Consider the following 20,081-nt stretch of genomic DNA (forward strand, 5'->3'; position numbering starts at 1 on the left):
GGCACTACTATATTATATCACCCTACTCTTTAGATACTGGCCTTACCCATTAAAAAAACCCATATCGATTGACCACTAACTGTTGCATTTATGGCAAGTCAGTGTATTTCATTCCATTTTGTACTACTATTATATTGCTGTTGTCCACTAGTAGTTAATGCGAGAGGACATCATTATATGAATGGTTAAGTTTACAAAGGCAACCTCCTTCACATTTGAACCAAAGACAAAGTTATAGAGACTATAGGCCCTGTGTGACTCTCTAAGTTTGTTTGCAAAACCTGGTCCTGCACTGATAGTCTTGCAGGGCTTTGAAAATGGAAATACAGCCCTCACCTGACAGAGAGTTTGCAGACATTTTTCTCATTAATGGTGTGTCTGCCAACAAAATGTGTCATTGACTCAGATGTTCCATGCCATTCTAGGTGGTCTGATGAGAGCAGATTGCCAATGTAACTACATCCTCAACTAACAACAGCTCCTCAGCTTGTCCAAAAATGTGTCTTAGCTGACAATAACATAAGGTCTCATGCTGTAAAGAGTCTCCAAAAATAGCAGATCTGTGCACAGAATGGCAGATAACCACTGACAAAAGATGGAGACTTTTTAAGAGGTGAACTTGTTTGGACATATGCAATTCTACTTTAGAAAACGTGTGAGGGTGGGAGAATGTTTGTTTTATAAGGTTCAGAGATCAAAAGGTGCTGCAACTAAGGACAGTCTTCAAAGTGCTTCAAGAAGACACCCAGAACACTTCTTAAACCCAGATAAATGATTTAATAAAGCAGTTTAAGTGGATGCCGACTGGCCACCCAGCTGGCTGTGCAAACCCATAAACATCAGAAGGATTAGGACATCCAGACCCTCGTGTTTTTGTCCTATAGCTATGTGGTTCCAAAGGACACATGCTGGCCTCCCAAATGGTAGGACTAGAGTTTCAGACATCCACAGTCAACTGAGGGGCTGTTTACACGACACCGTTTTCAACTAAAAATGGAAAACTTTTTATGCGCTTTGGCTGTTCATTTACACGACAGTGGCATTTTGGTGGCCTGAAAATGCAAACTTTTGAGAATGCAAGTTTTTGAAAACAATACCGTTGTCATCTCTGTGGAAATGAAAACAGTGACGTCATGCACATGCACATTACATGTTTAGTCTATCCATCTTATTTTTCAATGTGACATTGCCAACTACTTGTCTGGCTTGCGTAATACAGGGTTTTTACTAATTTTCGTGGATCCGAAAAGTTTAGAAAACGTTGTCATCTGTACAAATAAAAAACTTTTCTGATTTTAGTAGATTGTTGTCGTGAAAAACATACCCTTAGTATGTGTCCAGCTACTAGAGAATGTTCTCAAAACTTTGGCTAATGTTTTGGAAAGGTTCTCTTAAAATATACATGCTAATCAACAAATGTTGGGGGCTCGTCCGGGATATTAGTTATCTAGTCTTTAAAGTTTTCTGCCCTGCGTCTCAATAAGCTTCATAGGTCATGAATCAGTATATCTTGTAAATGAATGTGGCTGACTCCCTGATCAGTGCCATGAACTAGGGAGCTGATTGAGACACATGCTTCTGGTCTTTAACAATTCTCAAAACATTAGCACAGAAACATTCATGGAACGTTTTTTTCTGAAATGTTTTAGTTAGACATTTTTCTAACATTTTTAAATGTTACTACTTGAACTACTTCAGAATGTTCAGAGAATATTCATTTATTTTGAAAAATTAAGAAACATTCAGAAATAACATTTTAATGGGAACGTTAGCAAAACATTCTTAGAATATCTTTTTGTTAGCTTGGTGGTCATTGTGGTAAAAAGCAAGGTATTCCTTTTCCTGCCTTCTTAGTCTACTGTGGAGTGCAACATTTTCTGGTTTTGTGTAAAAGCCTTTACAGAGAAGTTTTCAATTGCATAGTCTGAAGTCAAATCTGGAGTTGAGCTTAATACATTTGCCATGGGAGCAGCTGAACAAACTGATTAGAGCTTGAAGGCTGCTGTCGCTGGTCTCCGTCTGCCAGAGTTTGATGATGTACACAGGGATCTGCCATGCAAAATCATTGCTTGACATTAGTGATATTCAATATGCGGCACATTTCGACACAATTTTACAGGATTCTCTGTTTGTTTAGATGTAGCAATTATGTTTGTAAGGCTGCACATTGTGTTCATCTGAAACAGAATTTATACACAGCCCACTTATAATAGTAGTCCAGCCCGCCATCGATTTGTCAAAGATTTATCTAAACAGTGAGAGGTACAATTGCAAAATGATGGCAAAACCTAAGATGCCTGTACCTACTTTTAATTCTAGTGTGCTGCATAAAATATGTTTATGTGTTTCATGTGTATTCTCTTTGTGTCTACCTCAGTGTCTCTATAATTTCCCTGAGGAGCTGAAGTAATGTTATCATGTTTCACTGTGTGCTTGTGTTTGACTGGAATGACTAATATCCAAACTTGAAATGTGAATTTAAATGTATAGTTCACCCAAAAATGCTCACCCTCAAGTTATCCTAGGTGTATATGACTATCTTCTTTCAGATGAACACAATCAGAGTTATATTAAAAAAATATCCTGACTCTTCCAAGATTTATAATGGTAGTGAATGGGGCTCCTGATTTTGAAGTCCAAAAAAGTGCATCATACATCATAAAAGATATCCAGCTAATACCTAGGAATAGGAAAACACCTTAAATATTTGAATATTTAATAGTGCCACAAATGAAAGGCATTGCCCACTGGTTGAGAACACGTTTCGCAGTGAAGGAAACCCCCCCAACTGTCCAACAGATGTTTCTTTTCAAAGATGAGTCATCAACAATAAGAGTACATTACTGGCAGACTTACAGTATACATCAAAAATACAGCTCTGAATACAGTCCAGTCCTACAGTTTGCTGTAAAGCATCATAGAGATTCAGCATGGATTTCTAGATGAAGTTCTGTGAGATGAGTCTGGATGATGTAATAAGAAAAATTAAGTAGGCTAAAAGGGTGCAACCATACTTTAAAACATTTTCTCTGTTTCACTCTTACAATCTAAAAAGTACAAAACCTCATAATTATAACCACAGTCATACTTACTGTGAGAGCTTTTGATGCAAAAACTGTAAAATTCTGAAAGAAAAGAGAAAAATCTGGACAAATTAATCTGTATTCAACAGAGTATGCATGAGCAAAGGGCTGGCTAGCTAACTAGATCTGAAACTGGCATTAAAAACAGGTCTGGAAAAGCATTGCCAGGAAATGCATATGGCTGTCTGTTATGAGTCAAAGGTTTGGTTGCTATGATTGTGTAACCAGCCTATGGAAGTAAATACCTTTGGTGGCATCAAAAGGTTCGGACTGTGTTTAAAATGTTTTGTCATTTTCAAACTATCCACTCAATGTGACTAAAATATCTATATACATGTAAATATGGTAAATATGAGATGAATCTGCAGTCATTTCAAATCTGAAATATCTGTCTTATTGTTCATACAAAATTTTATTTTCAGTCCGTGTGAATCATGGGGACTTCCCATCCCCACCGCAACGCATTTTTGGCTTTCAACTACGTAATGAAGGTGCAACTTCTTGTTTACGTCTATCTACACAATCACGTGTTCAGTACATTTCAACCATTTTGGTGTTTCTGTGGAACTCAAGATACGCACAATACTGCACCCTAGTGGCCTTAGGTAATGTTTAAATTTATCATAAACCCTGTTTATGATATGCTTAGAAGAATGCTGTTTTACTTTAGACTAAATCATATTTACACCTTTTTATCCTTTTAATCTTGTAATCTTTTGTAAAAAAAAAAAAAAAAAAAGAAAAGAAAAAAGAAAAAAAAAGAAAAAGAAAAAACGCGTTATACGGATTTATCACAGTGTTTGAGCTAATTATTGCCCTTTTCAGAAGAGTCATAATTCAGAACAGACCTTTTTATGCTCCTGTTAACTATTATCATGAAATGTAGGTTCTAAATTATATTATTACCCATAAAATACAAAATTCAGGTTCCACCGAGATTTGAACTCGGATCGCTGGATTCAGAGTCCAGAGTGCTAACCATTACACCATGGAACCGGCCTGCCCCGCATTGGCTATCTACAGTTTTAATAGCTATTGTGAAATATGAAAAAATGTTTCATTCGTTGCTTTTTGTTTGTTTGTTTCCTTAAAACCGCTATCACCAGAAAGTATGACCTAAACAACCCACTTTTACTAGTCTAAATTAAAAATAACTCCGAAGAACACAGCGGCATGCTAAATACCTCTCTGCTTAACATGAACATATTTCAACCTCAGCGTCACTTCCTTGCTATGTGCCCCCTTAATGAAACTAACGTTAGTGTTTTTTGTTGTGCAAAAAAATTCTTTATGGTTTCTGCCAAAGCACATGTTTTATATTAAAACATATTAAACATAAATATTAGCATTTTAATTTAATCATTTAATTGTTTTATAGTTATATACCACGATACTGTGTGAGAATTAGGTTGCATTATCAGACAGGCAATAACAGTAGACAGAAAATACTACACTGAATGCAGTAATTACAAGACATTAAAAGGTTAGTTCACCCAAAAATGAAAATAATGTAATTTATTACTCAACCTCATGTCGTTCTACAGCCGTAAGACCTTCGTTCATCTTCGGAACAGAAATTAAGATATTTTTGATGAAATCCGATGGCTCAGTGAGGCCATTCAAACTCTCGAGGTCCATAAAGGTACTAAAAACATATTTGTGACTTCAGTGGTTCTATCTTAATATTATAAAGTGACAAGAATACTTTTTGTGCACCAAAAAACAAAAAACAAATAAAGACTTTTCAACAATATCTCTATGGGCCGATTTCAAAACACTGCTTCTGAGCTTTACGAATCGAATCAGTGAATTTGAGTGCCAAAGTCACGTGATTTCAGCAGTTTAGCCGCATATGATGTCTATGGTTTAGTCGTTTGACAGGAGATCCGAATCACTAATTCGAAACAAAAGATTCATAAAGCTCAGAAGCAGTGTTTTGAAATCGGCCATCACTAAATATTGTTGAAAAGTCATTATTTAGTTTTTTTGGTGCATAAAAAGTATTCTCGTCGCTTTATAATATTAAGATAGAACCACTGAACCCACATGAACTGTTTCAAATATGTTTTTAGTACATTAATGGACCTCGAGAGTTTGAATGGCATTGCTGTCTATGCAGGCCTCACTGAGCCACTGGATTTCATCAACAATATCTTAATTTGTGTTCGAAAGATGAACGAAGGTCTTACAGGTGTAGAACGACATGAGGGTGAGTAATAAATGACATTATTTTAATTTTGGGGTGAACTAACCCTTAAGGTATACATTATAAACGAGGTGCACAATATAGTTATACATTATACAACGTGCATATTACATTCCTAGTGGTATATCATCTTCAACATACTGTCATATTTTGTGTAATAAAAAATTAAAATACTGAAGGATTTGAAAAGTTGCCAAATAAAATACAATAAATATTGTAATAAGGCTTTTATTATGACAGCTTGTAAAGGCCCTAACCCGGAACACTTCACGAGATGCTCACTGGTTCGCCTGCTTGCTAACCTGTTAGCATGGCTACTGCCTAATCACAAATACACTGCAGTGCAGTAGCGGAGAGGACAGGGACGGGTCGGCTCCACTTTTCCTTCACATTCTTCCATTGTTTGCGCTTTTCTTTTAATCGAAATGGGGACGCGAGACGACGAATATGACTACTTGTTTAAAGGTTAGTACGTAGTATATTTGTGTCGACGGTACATGTTAAAGCTGCGCTGATCATCGTGGTTATTGTTAGTTAGTGTGGTTTTATATTAAACACATAAAGGCCAGCTAACCGGCTAGCTCACTTCGAACAGCACAAAACAACTCCTGCTCCTCGACTGGAACTGTATAAGTTTAGTGTTTATCGGTTTATGTGAAATATTACTCATTTACGGCGCACTCGCTCTATACAGATGTTGGTTAATTTATCACATAAAGAACAATTTACCGAAGATCGGACCACACCTTGAAGCGGCTAGCTGAAGTTAGCCGATACGGTCGCTGGAGGGGTTTAACGGAGCAGGCGGAAATGGGAAACGGCCTGCATTCCCAAATGTTTTTCCTAGCCTGTATGACTGACTGACTTCGGTGGAAGACAAAGGAGATATCTGAGACGACTTCAACCACCGTTCACTTTCATTATATCTCTTTCCACACAATGAAAGTGAACGGTGACTGAGGCTGTCATTCTGCCTAACATCATCTTTTGTGTTCCACCGACAAAAATAAAGTCAACATGTTTTGGAACAACACATTTTGGGTGAACTGCCATTTTAAAAATAATTATGTGTCAGTTTAATATTATTGTCTTTTGGTATGGGGTGATGCGGCCTCTCTTTGCGTACGTATGTTGCTTATCGTTGTTGTTCTTTTTTCATGAAAGCATGTGAAATTTATCTTTTTAGGATAAGTCCCTTCTTTAGTCATCTTTTACATGCATTGGTTTCGCTTCTGTGAGGCATGCTGTCATCAGTTAAGAAATTACCTGCTGGCGTGAATAGTAGTTATTGTAAACTAATCTAGTAGTTTAGTTATGTTCTGTGTACCTGTCTTTAAATAAGACTATTAGTCTGTAAGCTTGCAATATTCATCACGTTCAGTGTCACCAGAATGTTACCAAAAATGGTCATGTCTTATTTAAACTTATTTAAATGCACTTCACTTTCAAAATTGGTTGTATGACATGTGGTTGTGACATAAGTTTCCAAATGTGAATAGGTTTGTTCCTATATTTTATTTTAGACAGATGTCTCTTTGATTTATCACTCACACTCCCATTTAAAGGGATAGTTCATGCAAAAATTAAAATTGTCATCATTTACTCACCCTAATGTTTTTCCAAACCCATAAGACTTTCGTTCCTCTTCGAAACACAAACGAAGATTGGGTGAACTTGGTTATAGTGTTGCTCTGATGTTGATATCAAACCATGATGTTTTTTATTTGAAAGTGGTCCTGATTGGAGACTCTGGTGTGGGGAAGAGTAACCTGCTGTCTCGTTTCACCCGTAATGAATTCAACCTTGAGAGCAAAAGCACTATCGGAGTGGAGTTCGCTACACGTAGCATTCAGGTGGATGGAAAGACGGTGAAGGCTCAGATCTGGGACACAGCTGGACAGGAACGTTACCGAGCTATCACTTCAGCGTAAGGCTCTAAAGCTGATTTTCCTTATATTACTGATACCAAGTATTTGTTGTTTAGTTTGATAAAGTCTAAAAGCTTGTTCACACCATTATGTTAACTTAATTGTTCTAATTCTATGATCTTAGGGAAGTTCACACTACAAGATAAAATGATAACAACACAGAGGAACAATATTGTTAATCACTTTCAGAATGTTTTTTTTCCCTGTTGAAAAACGAGCCAATCAGAATCCACCTCACTTTTAAAGTTTGCGTATTTATAGCAGTCAATTATGATGTCAGTCAAAAATTGAAAGTTATTTCAGAGGTGAAGCAAGTTTCTGTTATGATAAACAATTAAGACAAATGTATTTGGTTTAAAGTGACGTTTTTACACCTTACTGGATGTACTTACTATAGAAATAACTGGAAATTATGCATAATTGCAAGTAACTAACCCTAACTGTAACTCTATAATAAGTACATGTAGTTAATTAACATGACTCAGACTCAGCACTTATGAGCAAGTACAATGTAACAACGTCACCTTAAAGGGTTAGTTCACCCAGAAATTAAAATAATGTCATTAATTACTCACCCCCATGTTGTTCTACACCTGTAAGACCTTCGTTCATCTTCAGAACACAAGATATTTTTAATGAAATCCAATGGCTCAGTGAGGCCTCCATTGCCTTCAATGTCACCAAACTTCTCAAGATCCAAAAAGGTACTAAAAACACATATAAAACAGTTCATGTGTCTACAGTGGTTCAACCTTAATATTATAAAGTGACGAGAATACTCAACAATATCTAGTGATGGGCGATTTCAAAACACTGCTTCATGAAGCTTTACAAATCTTTTGTTTCAAATCAGTAATTCGAATCACGTATCAAATGGCCAAATTGCTGAAAATCATGTGACTTTGGCGCTCTGAACAACTGATTCGAAACAAAAGATTCGTAAAGCTTCATGAAGCAGTGTTTTGAAATCGCCCATCACTAGATATTGTTGAAAAGTCGTTATGTTGTTTTTTTTTGGCGCACAAAGTATTCTCGTCACTTTATAACATTAAGGTTGAACAACTGTAGTCACATGAACTGTTTTAAATGTTTTTAGTACCTTTATGGGCATTTAAAGTTTAAATTAACTTGCTGGCAATGCAGGCATCACTGAGCCATCAGATTTGATCAAAATATCTTAATTTGTGTTCTGAAGATGAACGAAGGTTTTACGGATGTAGAACGACATGAGGGTGAGTAATTAAAGGTGCTAGAGAGGATGTTTTGCTTTATACATTTTTGCAATATTACTTGAAACTGTCTTTACTGACTGATAAAAACTATTTATTAGGTGCACTGAAAGTAATAATATTAATATACATCATCTGTGCACGAGATAGGGCCTTAAAAACATCAGCCAATCGTTTACGCGATCATCGCGTAAACGATTGGCCCTCTGGCTTGTCAATCACTGCTGTGACGTTCCTTGTGAGAGACGTGCGCGGCTGCGCGCTCCAGTAACTTTCCACACTCCACAGGCGCCGCATGCAATGTTTTTGTCAAGAGACAGGAGTAACAACTGCAGATTATGAGTTACATGCGGTGAGTCCGACATAATGAATCCACTCACACGACACAGCGAATGCCGTTGGTAAACACTCGTGTTCCAATACTTGTGCACGAGTTTTGGGAGGCGTTCCCTCGAAATTCTTACGCATGCGCTCATTTCAAAAACTCAGTAGCAGTCTTTGGTTTCTCAGTCGACGAAAAGATCCTCTTTAGCACCTTTAATGACAGAATTAAAATTTTTTGGGTGAACTAACCTTTTAAAATAAAGTGTAACCATGTATTTTAATTGGAATATTGAATAATTCAGATTGCATGTTTATGTGTACTCATTGAGCACACTCTTCAATTTTCCATTATCTTTCGATTTGTTCCCTGTTTCGGTCTACAGGTATTACCGAGGAGCTGTGGGGGCCCTCCTAGTGTATGACATCGCCAAGCACCTGACCTATGAGAATGTGGAGCGTTGGCTTAAGGAGCTCCGAGACCATGCAGACAGCAACATCGTCATCATGCTCGTGGGCAATAAAAGCGACTTGCGTCACCTTCGGGCTGTTCCCACCGACGAAGCACGTGCATTTGCAGGTTAGACCCACAGTAAAGTCTTAGAAGTGGCCTGATGCATTACAGGAAGTGTGTATAGCCAGTATAGTTTGGTTTCTTTGCATACTCTTTCAACTGCATGTATGTTCCCTATGTTTGCAGAGAAAAACGGTCTGTCCTTCCTAGAGACCTCAGCTTTGGATTCCACCAATGTAGAGACCGCTTTCCAGACCATCCTGACTGGTGAGTGTGCTTTGCAAAAGTGCGTTTCAGCATAAGCAGCGGATACTTATCAGCGCGCAAGGTTAAAGATGATAAACTTTTATTTTTGTAACGGTCGAAGAATACATGAATAAAAAAACAGGCTTTGAGGAAATGACTGTGTTTTTGTCTAAAAGGAAGATTGATTGGCTGAAGGCCATATCCTTATGAATGACTCATCAAAAGCCCCGACTGGGTCGGGTAGGTTTCTCTAGCCTGACGTGACTGCAATAGAGAGTTTCCGTCGTCTTTTGCTCCTCTGTTTGGCTCCTGGCATCTGCAGAGGAAGAACAAATAATAAATGTTTCAAAGGCAAAGGCATCGCAGTCAGTTGCAATGCTGTAATTGTGTTTGCCCTGACATTAAGTAATAACTGTAGGGTTTATAGGCTTTTACGGCAACACAAAGTCCATATTCATTACCAGTTCGAAGATCGTTATCACTGTGTACGTTGTCTTAGCATCAATATCTTTTTTCTGTCCCGTAGAAATCTATCGGATCGTATCCCAAAAGCAGATGTCTGACCGCCGAGACAATGACATGTCACCTAGCAACAATGTGGTGTCCATCCAGGTGCAACCTACTGAGAATAAACCAAAGATGCAGTGCTGCCAGAGCATCTAGCGGCACCCGTAACATAACCCAATCCCCTCCCCAACCACCCACCTGCAACACCCCCCTCCCCCCCTCCTCCTCTTCAAGACTGCTTTGGGTCTGAGATGCAGCTGCACAACTAGGCTTGAGCACAGAGGCTGGTTCCAAAGCTGGAATCTCAAAGGGTCACCACCTGCAGTCTGGACTATGCTTGTTTTTTTTTTTTTTTTCCTCCTTCCTGCCATGGTAGGCTTTTATATTGCAGAATTTTAATAATCATTTGTGCCGATCTTCACTGAAATGTCTTAATATATAATTTCATTCGCAAACGTGTGAGGTTCGCTCATGTATGTCTATAGTAGCAGCCCCCCTTGTCACTGTCGTGTCTGGGGTGGAGGGGAGAAACGTGCAGTATTGGAGGTTTTGCTATATTTAATGTTGTGATTGTAGAGAGATGATGTACCTGATAGATGTTAGATGATGATTAGGGCCCAAAGACCACAGTCCTTCACCTTTCAGCCATCTTCCGAGCGTGGTTTACATTGCATGTACACTCCCTTCATGCATTCGGCACTGGGCGGCATCGCGTCGCGTTCTTGATTTCACCATCAGGCCAATGGAAGAGGCCTTAAGGCACATGGCTACTGCGCTGTTTTGTCTTCGCCATCACGTGCTTCATTTGCATCGAGGTAGAATAGTGGTTTTAGTGCCTTTTTTTGATGGAACGTTACACACGGACGCTTTCATGCATGTGCTTCAAACGCAAAACATGTCCTCTTCAGCGGTCCGTGCCAGTGCGGCGAGGCCTTCATCACACGCTAGAATCACGCTGTAACGTAGTCTTACCAGCCCTTTCAGTTGTTGTCTTCATATAGCAAAAGTTCAATTTGTAATAAACAATAATTGATGTCATAACGCAGAAAGATGATTTCCCAAACACAGGCACAGGTTCTCTTTGAAACACTACCACAAACCGATTCAGTATGAAATGAGGGAACAGACTTCCCCTAAACGTAACATTATCCTATCGCCACAACCTCAAACCCATTGTACTCGTGCAGGTCACACTCTGTCGTTAAAGTCAGAACAGGAAAAACACGCAGCGGTGAATGGCGGCCGGCCGACGGCGGCCGCATCACATGAGAGCACTCTAGGGAACAGACTGGATACTTTCTCTTTCTTTTTATTGCACTGAATGTAAAATATCTCCCGCCACTACAGTTAATGATCTTAAGACCTGTAACTTGTATTTATTTTGTGGTAGTCACTTGAATCGAGTCGTTAGCCTTTAATCTTCGTGGCGAAGTGATGGGACTCTTGAGCGTTAAGACACAGTGTGATAATTTATGAATGTATTATGTGTTTTAGCCTACAAAAAGTCTTTGTCCTGATTCCAGCAGATGAGGAAACTACCACAAGCTGTGATGCTCGTCTTCGCTTAATGGCTGTCTAATAAAATTTACTCAGTGTGACATAAAATATCAGTAAAGACTGAACTAATAATGCATGTTATATAACGGTCACCACGGGTGACCTCGGTGTGGAAGAATACCGTAGACCTCAGCATCTTAGTCTGCAACTCTGAACTGGTTTATTTTTCTGCAAATTTCACTTTTGACTTTAATTACCCTAGCCCTAGGTAAAACAACATAGTTTGCTAAGATCATTCTCAACAGTATCGGAACACATTCCAGGTGGAATTGAAGGCCCTTCAAGGCTGCAATGTAATTACTGAATCAGACTGAACCGACATTACTGCATGCAAGTCATTTTACTGTTTTTAGTGAGTCTCCTATATCTTATAAGGTAAAACCCTAGATCTTATAAGCAGCACATTGAGGTAATACAGTACTTATCGCCATCAAAAGGAAAAGACCTGGTGATTATACAAGCATCGGGGTCTGTTTCTGTTCTTTTCGGACCCTGATTGTATGACTGTTCTCTAGAGGCAGGGGTCTCTGGTGCTAACAGGGGCCGGTGCCAATGATGTGAGGGTACAGATGGCACAACTATGACCTGCCCATGCACTGCACATAGCTGGTGTGTCCTAGTAAGATTATCCAGATAATACTTTTCTGACTGTCGGATCTTTCACGTATTGCCTCGAGAACCTTATTTCTTTTTGTTTCTTTTGTCTGCACTGTACTGTGATTTTATTTTGTATTGTTATGATTATACTATTACTCTGTCCACTGTAATTCCAATTTAAAAGAGCAAATAAAATATGTAGTTAATTCAAAGTTTTTCTGTTACTTATCATTTGTTTAACTGTTCTTTAAAAGCTTCGGTTTGTCATGTAACAGTTTTATTACCTCATTAACCGCTGCTGATAATGCCCCGTTACTTTATTCCTTATTTTTCAACATCATATTTATTTCAGTTCCTTAAGGCATGACCATTACGTCCTTATTTCTAAATTTAGTAAAAGTGGTTGGTTTATTTGAAAGGGAGCAGTTATTTGTGACAGATAATGTTTAGTACAGACACACCAAATTATTATTTTCAAGGTAAATTAACTATATCAAAATCTGTTGTCTAAATAAATAAATTAAAATAAAACACTAAATGAATCTAGCATTACAACATTATAATGTACAGTATAATAGAAAAAAACTGTTAATTTGCTCATTAATACATTTAACAATATTAAACATTAAAGGATTAGTTCACATTCAAATGAAAATTAGCCCAAGCTTTACTCACCCTTAAGCCATCCTAGGTGTATATGACTCTTCTTTCTGATGAACACAAATATTAATAAATATCCTGACGCTTCCAAGCTTTATAATGGCAGTGAACGAGTATGAAGCTCAAGAAAGTGCCTCCATCCACATCCATCCATAATAAACATACTCCACACGGCTCCGTGGGGTTAATAAAGGCCTTCTGAAGCGAAGCGATGCGTTTGTGTAAAAAAAAAAAAAAAAAAAAAAAAAAATCCATATTTAACAAGTTATGAAGTAAAATATCTAGCTTCTGCGTAGGATGTAGCATAAACTTTTTGAACTGCAAGAGTTTTATACTTTCTTCATAAGTAGAATACGGAAGGCGGTCTGGCGGAAGCTAGATATTTTACTTCATAACTTAAATATGAATATTTTTTTACACAAACGCATCACTTCATTTCAGAAGGCCTTTATTAACCCCCCGGAGCCGTGTGGAGCACACGTTTACGGTGGATGGATGCACTTTCTTCAGCTCATACTCGTGAACCCCGCTCACTGCCATTATAAAGCTTGGATGCGTCAGGATATTTATTAATATTTCTCCGATTGTGTTCATCAGAAAGAAGAAAGTCATATACACCCTAGGATGGCTTGAGGGTGAGTAAAGCTTGGGCTAATTTTCATTTGAAAGTGAACTAATCCTTTAATGTTTTTAAAGATTAACTTTAAGGTTAATATAACGTAAAAATTTCTTGAGATAAGTCAGTTATACAGTTTAGTGGTTATTACATGAAAAAATATGTGACAGCCAAACAATGCAATTAACCAATGTCCTTCGAACAGGTTTCAAAAATTAGGACTTTATGTATTTTTATAAGCAGCAATTAAACAGTAAGAACATTAAATAGATTGAGCGATCTTGAACAATTCATAAAAGTGCACGAGGAACCACTACTGAGCTGTAGAGCTGATAGGATTGATGAAATGCTTTCCCCCCCTTTTATTTATGAACGATTGTCACTATGTTATTGCTATTATGATGTTACGCAGCCACAAAACTCAAATCAAAGCCGCAAAGCCGCAATCATCAAACAAACTGAAACACAAGGAATGGGACAAGTCTCCAAATCTATTTATACTGTTTTTAGGACACGTATGAGGTCTATCATGGAGTCTATTTTGACATAAGAGCTAACATATAATGTCGACTTTATATATTAATACTGTGCACGAATAGCACAAGCACATGAAAATAATTGGTCACTTCATTTGTTCATGCTACTTTTTTCCCCTTTTAAATATGTTTAACTTTTACACTATAAAGAAAACATCACTTGCACAAACAAGGTATAAATAAACATCATAAATACATAACCACAAAATAAAAACCTTTCAAGGCCTGCTAATAGATGTTTTAAAAATGTAAACATACAGAGAAGAAAAACTAAACATGATAGCTTTGTATAGTGTTACACAACTTAATCCCAGTTCATAAGACATACACACCCAATTAACTGATAGCAACAGTCATAAACTTCTATGTACAGTACAATAGAAAGCACCAGGTTGTTACACAAATGAGCAGTGTAGTGCAGTATCACAGAGCTCATGTTGACCCCAGGCTCTCCTCATAAACTTTATAAATATTTCTGAACGGTAGATGAATGTACAGTATTAAAGTCATGGTCGGTACTCCCTTATCTCATAATGGTAACCGTCTTTAAGAACTCTTATTATTTCTTATTTTAAACCATGCTTTTGTCTCTATGGTCCAGACTAAACGCTCAGGGGTGAAAAAAAGAGGACTGCCCTCTCACGGTCACCCCGGCTCTCGGTTTCGAGATTGACGGCAACTCCAAATTACAAGTTCTGGATCATTGAGTCGCATTGATTATCTGTTCCAGTGTGCAGAGCTCTAGTCTTTAAGAATCAACATAGTGAGTATGTTTCCATGAAAACCTCTCAAATGCTCCTTTATTCCCTCCAAAAGTCTTTTCATTGACCTATAAGCAAAGAATCCTTTTCTACATTTGTATTTCCTGATTTTATATGCACAGCTTGTTATAAAACACCTCTGAGAGGGATGATGAATAATCGCTGGTGTCCAAATCTCGAGTTCTTGTTCTGGTATACAGTTCATTTCCCGCAATCCTCGTTTACTCAACGGAAAGAGGAATACGGTCTCCACCTGTGTCGTGTCCAGTTAATCTACTCATGCATCTGTACTTGAATGTGTGTTGGAGAGGAAGAGAGATAAGAAGAGAGAGAGAGGTTGAGATTGTAAAAAAACGAGGTCTCGGAGCTGCCAGTCTTGCGTCTGTGTTTTTGGGGCAGGACTGGGCTCTACAGCAGGGAGCTCGGGGGGCTCTCTGGAGGGGGTGGGGTGTGTGTGGGGCTGTGGCGCATGGGCAAGATGTCGTAGTGGCTGGGAATGTGGCTGTTCCGCGGAAGGTCGTAAGGACTCTGGGAGAATCCGGTCGCCAGGCCGTTGGGTCCCTGAAGAACACTCACTGTCGGTTCTGAGAAAGAAAAGAGAGGTGAGCGGTTCAATTTATGAAACTCTCTCTGAATCTTTCACACATAGCTCTCTATATGGTGTATATTTTGTTCTAGAGATTTAATATTTTTTCCCATTAGATATTTTGGCATCATTTATGGGAAAATAATGGGATTAAATATTGCCATGTGGCAACCTTGTACTACAATGGGAAGTTTCTCCTTTAAATAAATGAATTCATACATTAACACATTCAAACATTAAAAATACTGTATTATACTGTAATATTGGGTCTCGTTCACTAAAGGCTTAGAACATGAAGCATAAATTACATCTGTTATTCATGCATAAAACATAATTATATCATTATAAACCTTACAAAACAATTTATATGATAATATATGCCTGGCCAAAAAAATAGGTAAATAGGTAAGAACCTTTGGTCACACTTGAGATTAAGACTTTTGCCTCAATAAACTCCTAATTACTGCTTATTAATAGTTAGTAAGGTAGTTAAGTCTAAGTATTGGGTAGGATTAAGGGATGTAGAATATGGTCATGCAGATTAAGGCATTAAAGGTCCCGTTCTTCGTGATCCCATGTTTCAAACTTAAGTTAGTGTGTAATGTTGTTGTTAGAGTATAAATAAAATCTGTAAAATTTTAAAGCTCAAAGTTCAATGCCAAGCGAGATATTTTATTTAACAGAAGTCGCCTACATCGAACGGCCAGTTTGGACTACATCCCTCTACTTCCTTCTTTAATGACGTCACTAAAACAGTTTTTTGACTAACCTCCGCCCACAGGAATACACAAGAGTTGCGTTTGTAGAGTGTGTTTGTCGCCATGTCGTCGAAACGCTGTTATTTTCATCCCGCAGTCCAATCACCGGGTCTGATTCCGGCTCAAATTGATAGGGTAAAATTAAAGACATGTTTACAATAACACTGAGCGCGTGCATCTCCACGTTATGGTAAGAGGCGTGACCTTTCCGGGCAAGGTTCGCTAAGCTGCTGTCGAATCACAACACAGGAACCGCTGGCACAATCAGAACTCGTTACGTATTTCTGAAGGAGGGACTTCATAGAACAAGGAAGTCATCAGCCCGTTTTTATGACAGTGGAAACAGCGGTATACAGATAAGTAAATTATGTGAAAAATACTGTGATTTTTAACACGCGAAACATGAACACATGTTATATTGCACACTATAAACACAAAGCTTCAACAAACCACGAAAAACGGGACCTTTAATATGTGCTTTATATGTACTAACAAACAGACAATATCCTATTAATATGCATGCTAATAAGTAACTAGTTAATAGTGAGAATTGGACCCTAAATTAAAGTGTTGCCAAACCTTCCATTGGATAATTACTGCAGTGATTAATATGTTTCAGCTGACAACAAGTTATTTAACCCTAACTGATGCAGTGAGTAACTCAAACAATCATGCTGGAAGAAATATCCTGTGGATGTGGAAAACTGTCCACACATTATTAAAACCTGGAAGGATAAAGGTGAACCATCATCATCGCGGAAGAAATGTGGTCAGAAAAAAATCTTGAATGAACGTGATTGGAGATCAATTAAATGGAAAAAAAAAATCTACAGTAGAACTCATGGCTATGTTTAATAGTGAAATTAAGAGCATTTCCACATGCACAATGTGAAGAGAACTCAAGGGATTGGGACTAAACAGCTGTGTAGACTTAAATACTTACCAGTGAGAAAAAAGGCTTCAATTTGCTAGGGAGCATAAAGATTGGACTCTGGAACAATGCAAAAAGGTCATGTGGTCTGATGAGTCCAGATTTACCCTGTTCCAGAGTGATGGGTGCATCAGGGTAAGAAGAGAGGCGGATGAAGTGATGCACCCATCATGCATAGTGCCTACCGTACAAGCCTGTGGGGACAGTGTCATAAACTGGGTTTGCTTCACTTGGCCAGGTCTAGGTTCAGCAACGTTATGTGTCCAAAAAATTAGGTCAGCTGACTACCTGAATATACTGAATGACCAGGTTTTTCCATCAATGGATTTTTTTCCTTCCCTGATGACATGGGCATATTCCAAAATGACAATGGCAGGATTCATCTGGCTCAAATTGTGAAGACATCATTTTGACACATGGACTGGCCACCAGAGGGTCCAGACCTCAACCCCAATGAGAATGTTCGAGATGTGCTGGAGAAGACTTTACGCAGTGGTCTGACTCTCCCATCATCAATACAAGATCTTGGCAATAAATGGTGTGTCACTGCATAAGCACATCGAAACGATGCCACTGATGTAATCAAAGCAACAGGAGGTCCAATGAAATATTAGAGTGAATTTTTTTTTGGGCCAGACAGCAGTGTCGTAACCACCATAGACATTGAGGGGAACAAGTCCCCCCAATAATTAGAAATGACCAAATTGCCCCCCCCCCATTTAAAAAAAAAAATAAAAAAAAAAAAAAAAAAATATATATATATATATATATATATATATATATATATATATTATGCGCAAATAGTTTAAATTGATCACTTCATAACTACAATAGAATCCCTTGTAATTCTTTAATTATTCCTTTAAATAAAAAGACTAATAACTCAATAACACCCACCCCCCACAAGCAAAAAAAAAAACAAAAACCTTTGGTCCCCCAGTGTTTAAGACATGGTTATGTGTAGTGTATAATAAAATAGCCTTCTTTGCACATTTGTGACCTGATCCAGCAAAATGAGTCACAGTGACCCAAATTTCAAAATTGAGATTTTGATATCAATGGAAAGATGAGACAATAAGCTTTAAAATGAAGCTTCAAAGTCATACCTTGAATGGTTTTAAAGATATACCCATTTGAATTATGGTCATCTGCCCTCTTTTTCCAATTGAAAAACTGAGAAAATCGCTTTTAGAGTTTTTTGCCTGTTTTTTTGTTGATATCTTTCAAAATCCATTGCATTTAAAGGGATAAACTATTTATTTTACAGCTTAATTTGACCAAAGACATTTTTATATATTATATAAATGCTATTAAACCAGGCTGAAGCTCAAATTATTTTAAAGTATTTATTTGAATTAATATTTTAGAAGGCACTTTTACAAATATTTACTAAAATCTGAAAGATTGAACAGAGGTGCTACATTTTTGCTTGAGAGAGAGTGTGTGTGTGTGTGTGTGTGTGTGTGTGTGTGTGTGTGTGTGTGTGTGTGAGTGAGAGAGAGAGAGAGAGAGAAAGTGAGAGCAGCAGAGCTTAGGTTAGCAGCCTCCAGTGAGTTTAAAGCTTTGGTCACTTTTTTCTCTTTTGACAGTGACATTTCTCAAATATTATTAATAAACAGAACTAACTTGCACACAGTATACTACACTACACTATACAGTACTGAACTTGAATCTTTCTGAGGAGATCAGAAAGTTTCTCGCGTGCCTGTCAGTCGAAACGGGGCTTCCCATTGATAAAAATCAGCATTTATGTCAGTGTGTTTACATTTCTAAGCTTTTTGATTGGTTCTATACAACGTGTAACACCATATTTGTAGAGCAGATATAGTAACGTTTCAGGGGATACCGGGAAATGCTCATAAGTGACGAGAGGAGTTGAGAAGTTCATTTCCAGCGAATTTAGTAAGACCATGTCAAATTTAATAGCCATTTAAATACCTTTACTCAATTATCTGGACTACGAAACTTTGGGAGATTATTTTTGAAAGTCTGTTCTTTGAATAATCAGCGTCGCACACCTGTAGGTGATAGATAGGTGCGTAGGAAAAAAGACTGGTGTAGTCAAAATATGAAAAAACAAGAAAATCCCGCACAGTATCAACTTGCAAAGCAATAAAAAAGGTACTTTATTAGCAACGTTTCGATCGTAAGAAGAAAGTCTGTTCTTTGAAATTAGCTTAAAAAAAAAAAATCAATTTTTTCATTGTTTTTCCACATTATCGGCCCATATCTTAAAATAGAACGTTGCGACTTCCGACTCATTTCGCCAGAGCGGGTCACATTTATTTAAATAATTGTGTAAGTAGCAAATCAATACAAAAGCAAACAGGGCAAAAAAAAAAAAGTCAGTGTTACTGGTGGCACGGTTATTCGCTTTGTTAATAAGAGTTCTATGTTTATTATAAGTGAGTTTGTCATTGTACTGTTTTGTTGTTGTGTTTTTCATTAAGAATAATAATGAACCCACCGTTCAAACAATTGCAGGCCACAAATTGCCACTAATTCAAAAGCAAAAGTAATATCTGCATTCGATTTAAATCTCCAATGTCCCGGTCTCCATGCTACACTAATAACAGTAGTAAGGCTTTACTTTTTACGCTGTAACAAAAAATGAGCAACCCCTGAATGTGTCTTTCTATAGAAATTACTGCAGTTTGTTTTTCTCATTAGTGCTTCCAAGTTTTCAACTTCGTACTAAAACTGTATTAACAACTCGTGTGTTTTGAGAGAGAAAAATGAGAAAACTGGAGAGCTTATATAAGAAGGAAGTACTCATTTGCTTTCATCAGACTCACCCACGTCATAGACGTTCCTGCTGGCAGTGGTCAGGGTTGTGCTAGTGCTGGAGCAGAAGGTCAGGTCTCTGTGCGCAGGAGACTTCATCTCCACGTAACTGCTTTCAGTGTGCTTGCAGGCCAGGCTGGGTGGATCTCGGATGGTGGCGTACGGGTTCTCACTATTTAGGGAGCACGAGCTGGAGCTACACATGGAGGCCTTTATGTAATCTACACACATAACAGAAGAGATATTACTCACATATTCATT

At 37.9% G+C, this 20,081-nt stretch overlaps 2 protein-coding genes, 1 long non-coding RNA gene and 1 other non-coding gene across 8 annotated transcripts in view; 1 reads left to right on the plus strand and 3 right to left on the minus strand.

Annotated features, from left to right (window-relative positions):
* Window positions 1–2,566: 2,566 nt before the first annotated feature.
* On the minus strand, window positions 2,567–4,497 carry LOC125254613. The gene is made up of 3 exons (XR_007181704.1): window positions 3,329–4,497; window positions 3,093–3,125; window positions 2,567–2,963 (listed from the first exon to the last, which is right to left on the minus strand). It is a non-coding gene; the product is annotated as an uncharacterized LOC125254613 (long non-coding RNA).
* Window positions 4,008–4,079, minus strand: trnaq-cug. The gene has a single exon. It is a non-coding gene; the product is annotated as a tRNA-Gln (tRNA).
* Window positions 4,498–5,546: 1,049 nt separating the features above from the next.
* Window positions 5,547–12,400, plus strand: rab11a (RAB11a, member RAS oncogene family). The gene is made up of 5 exons (XM_048168210.1): window positions 5,547–5,754; window positions 7,021–7,216; window positions 9,154–9,347; window positions 9,468–9,548; window positions 10,054–12,400. Exons 1-5 carry the CDS (start codon window positions 5,715–5,717, stop codon window positions 10,188–10,190), a joined length of 648 nt encoding a protein of 215 aa, XP_048024167.1. The 5' UTR covers window positions 5,547–5,714; the 3' UTR covers window positions 10,191–12,400.
* Window positions 12,401–13,937: 1,537 nt separating this feature from the next.
* megf11 (multiple EGF-like-domains 11) overlaps window positions 13,938–20,081 on the minus strand; it is a 141,547-nt gene continuing 135,403 nt past the window's right edge. For all 5 annotated transcript variants that reach the window (XM_048168707.1, XM_048168705.1, XM_048168706.1 and 2 more), the window contains 2 exons: window positions 19,832–20,041; window positions 13,938–15,345 (listed from right to left, as the gene is read on the minus strand). In XM_048168707.1, the coding sequence (XP_048024664.1) occupies window positions 15,170–15,345; window positions 19,832–20,041 (386 nt within the window). In that variant the 3' untranslated portion in view covers window positions 13,938–15,169. The remainder of the gene's footprint in view (window positions 15,346–19,831; window positions 20,042–20,081) is intronic.

The sequence above is a fragment of the Megalobrama amblycephala genome, linkage group LG19 (assembly GCF_018812025.1).
Source record: "Megalobrama amblycephala isolate DHTTF-2021 linkage group LG19, ASM1881202v1, whole genome shotgun sequence".
NCBI classification, from domain to species: domain Eukaryota; kingdom Metazoa; phylum Chordata; class Actinopteri; order Cypriniformes; family Xenocyprididae; genus Megalobrama; species Megalobrama amblycephala.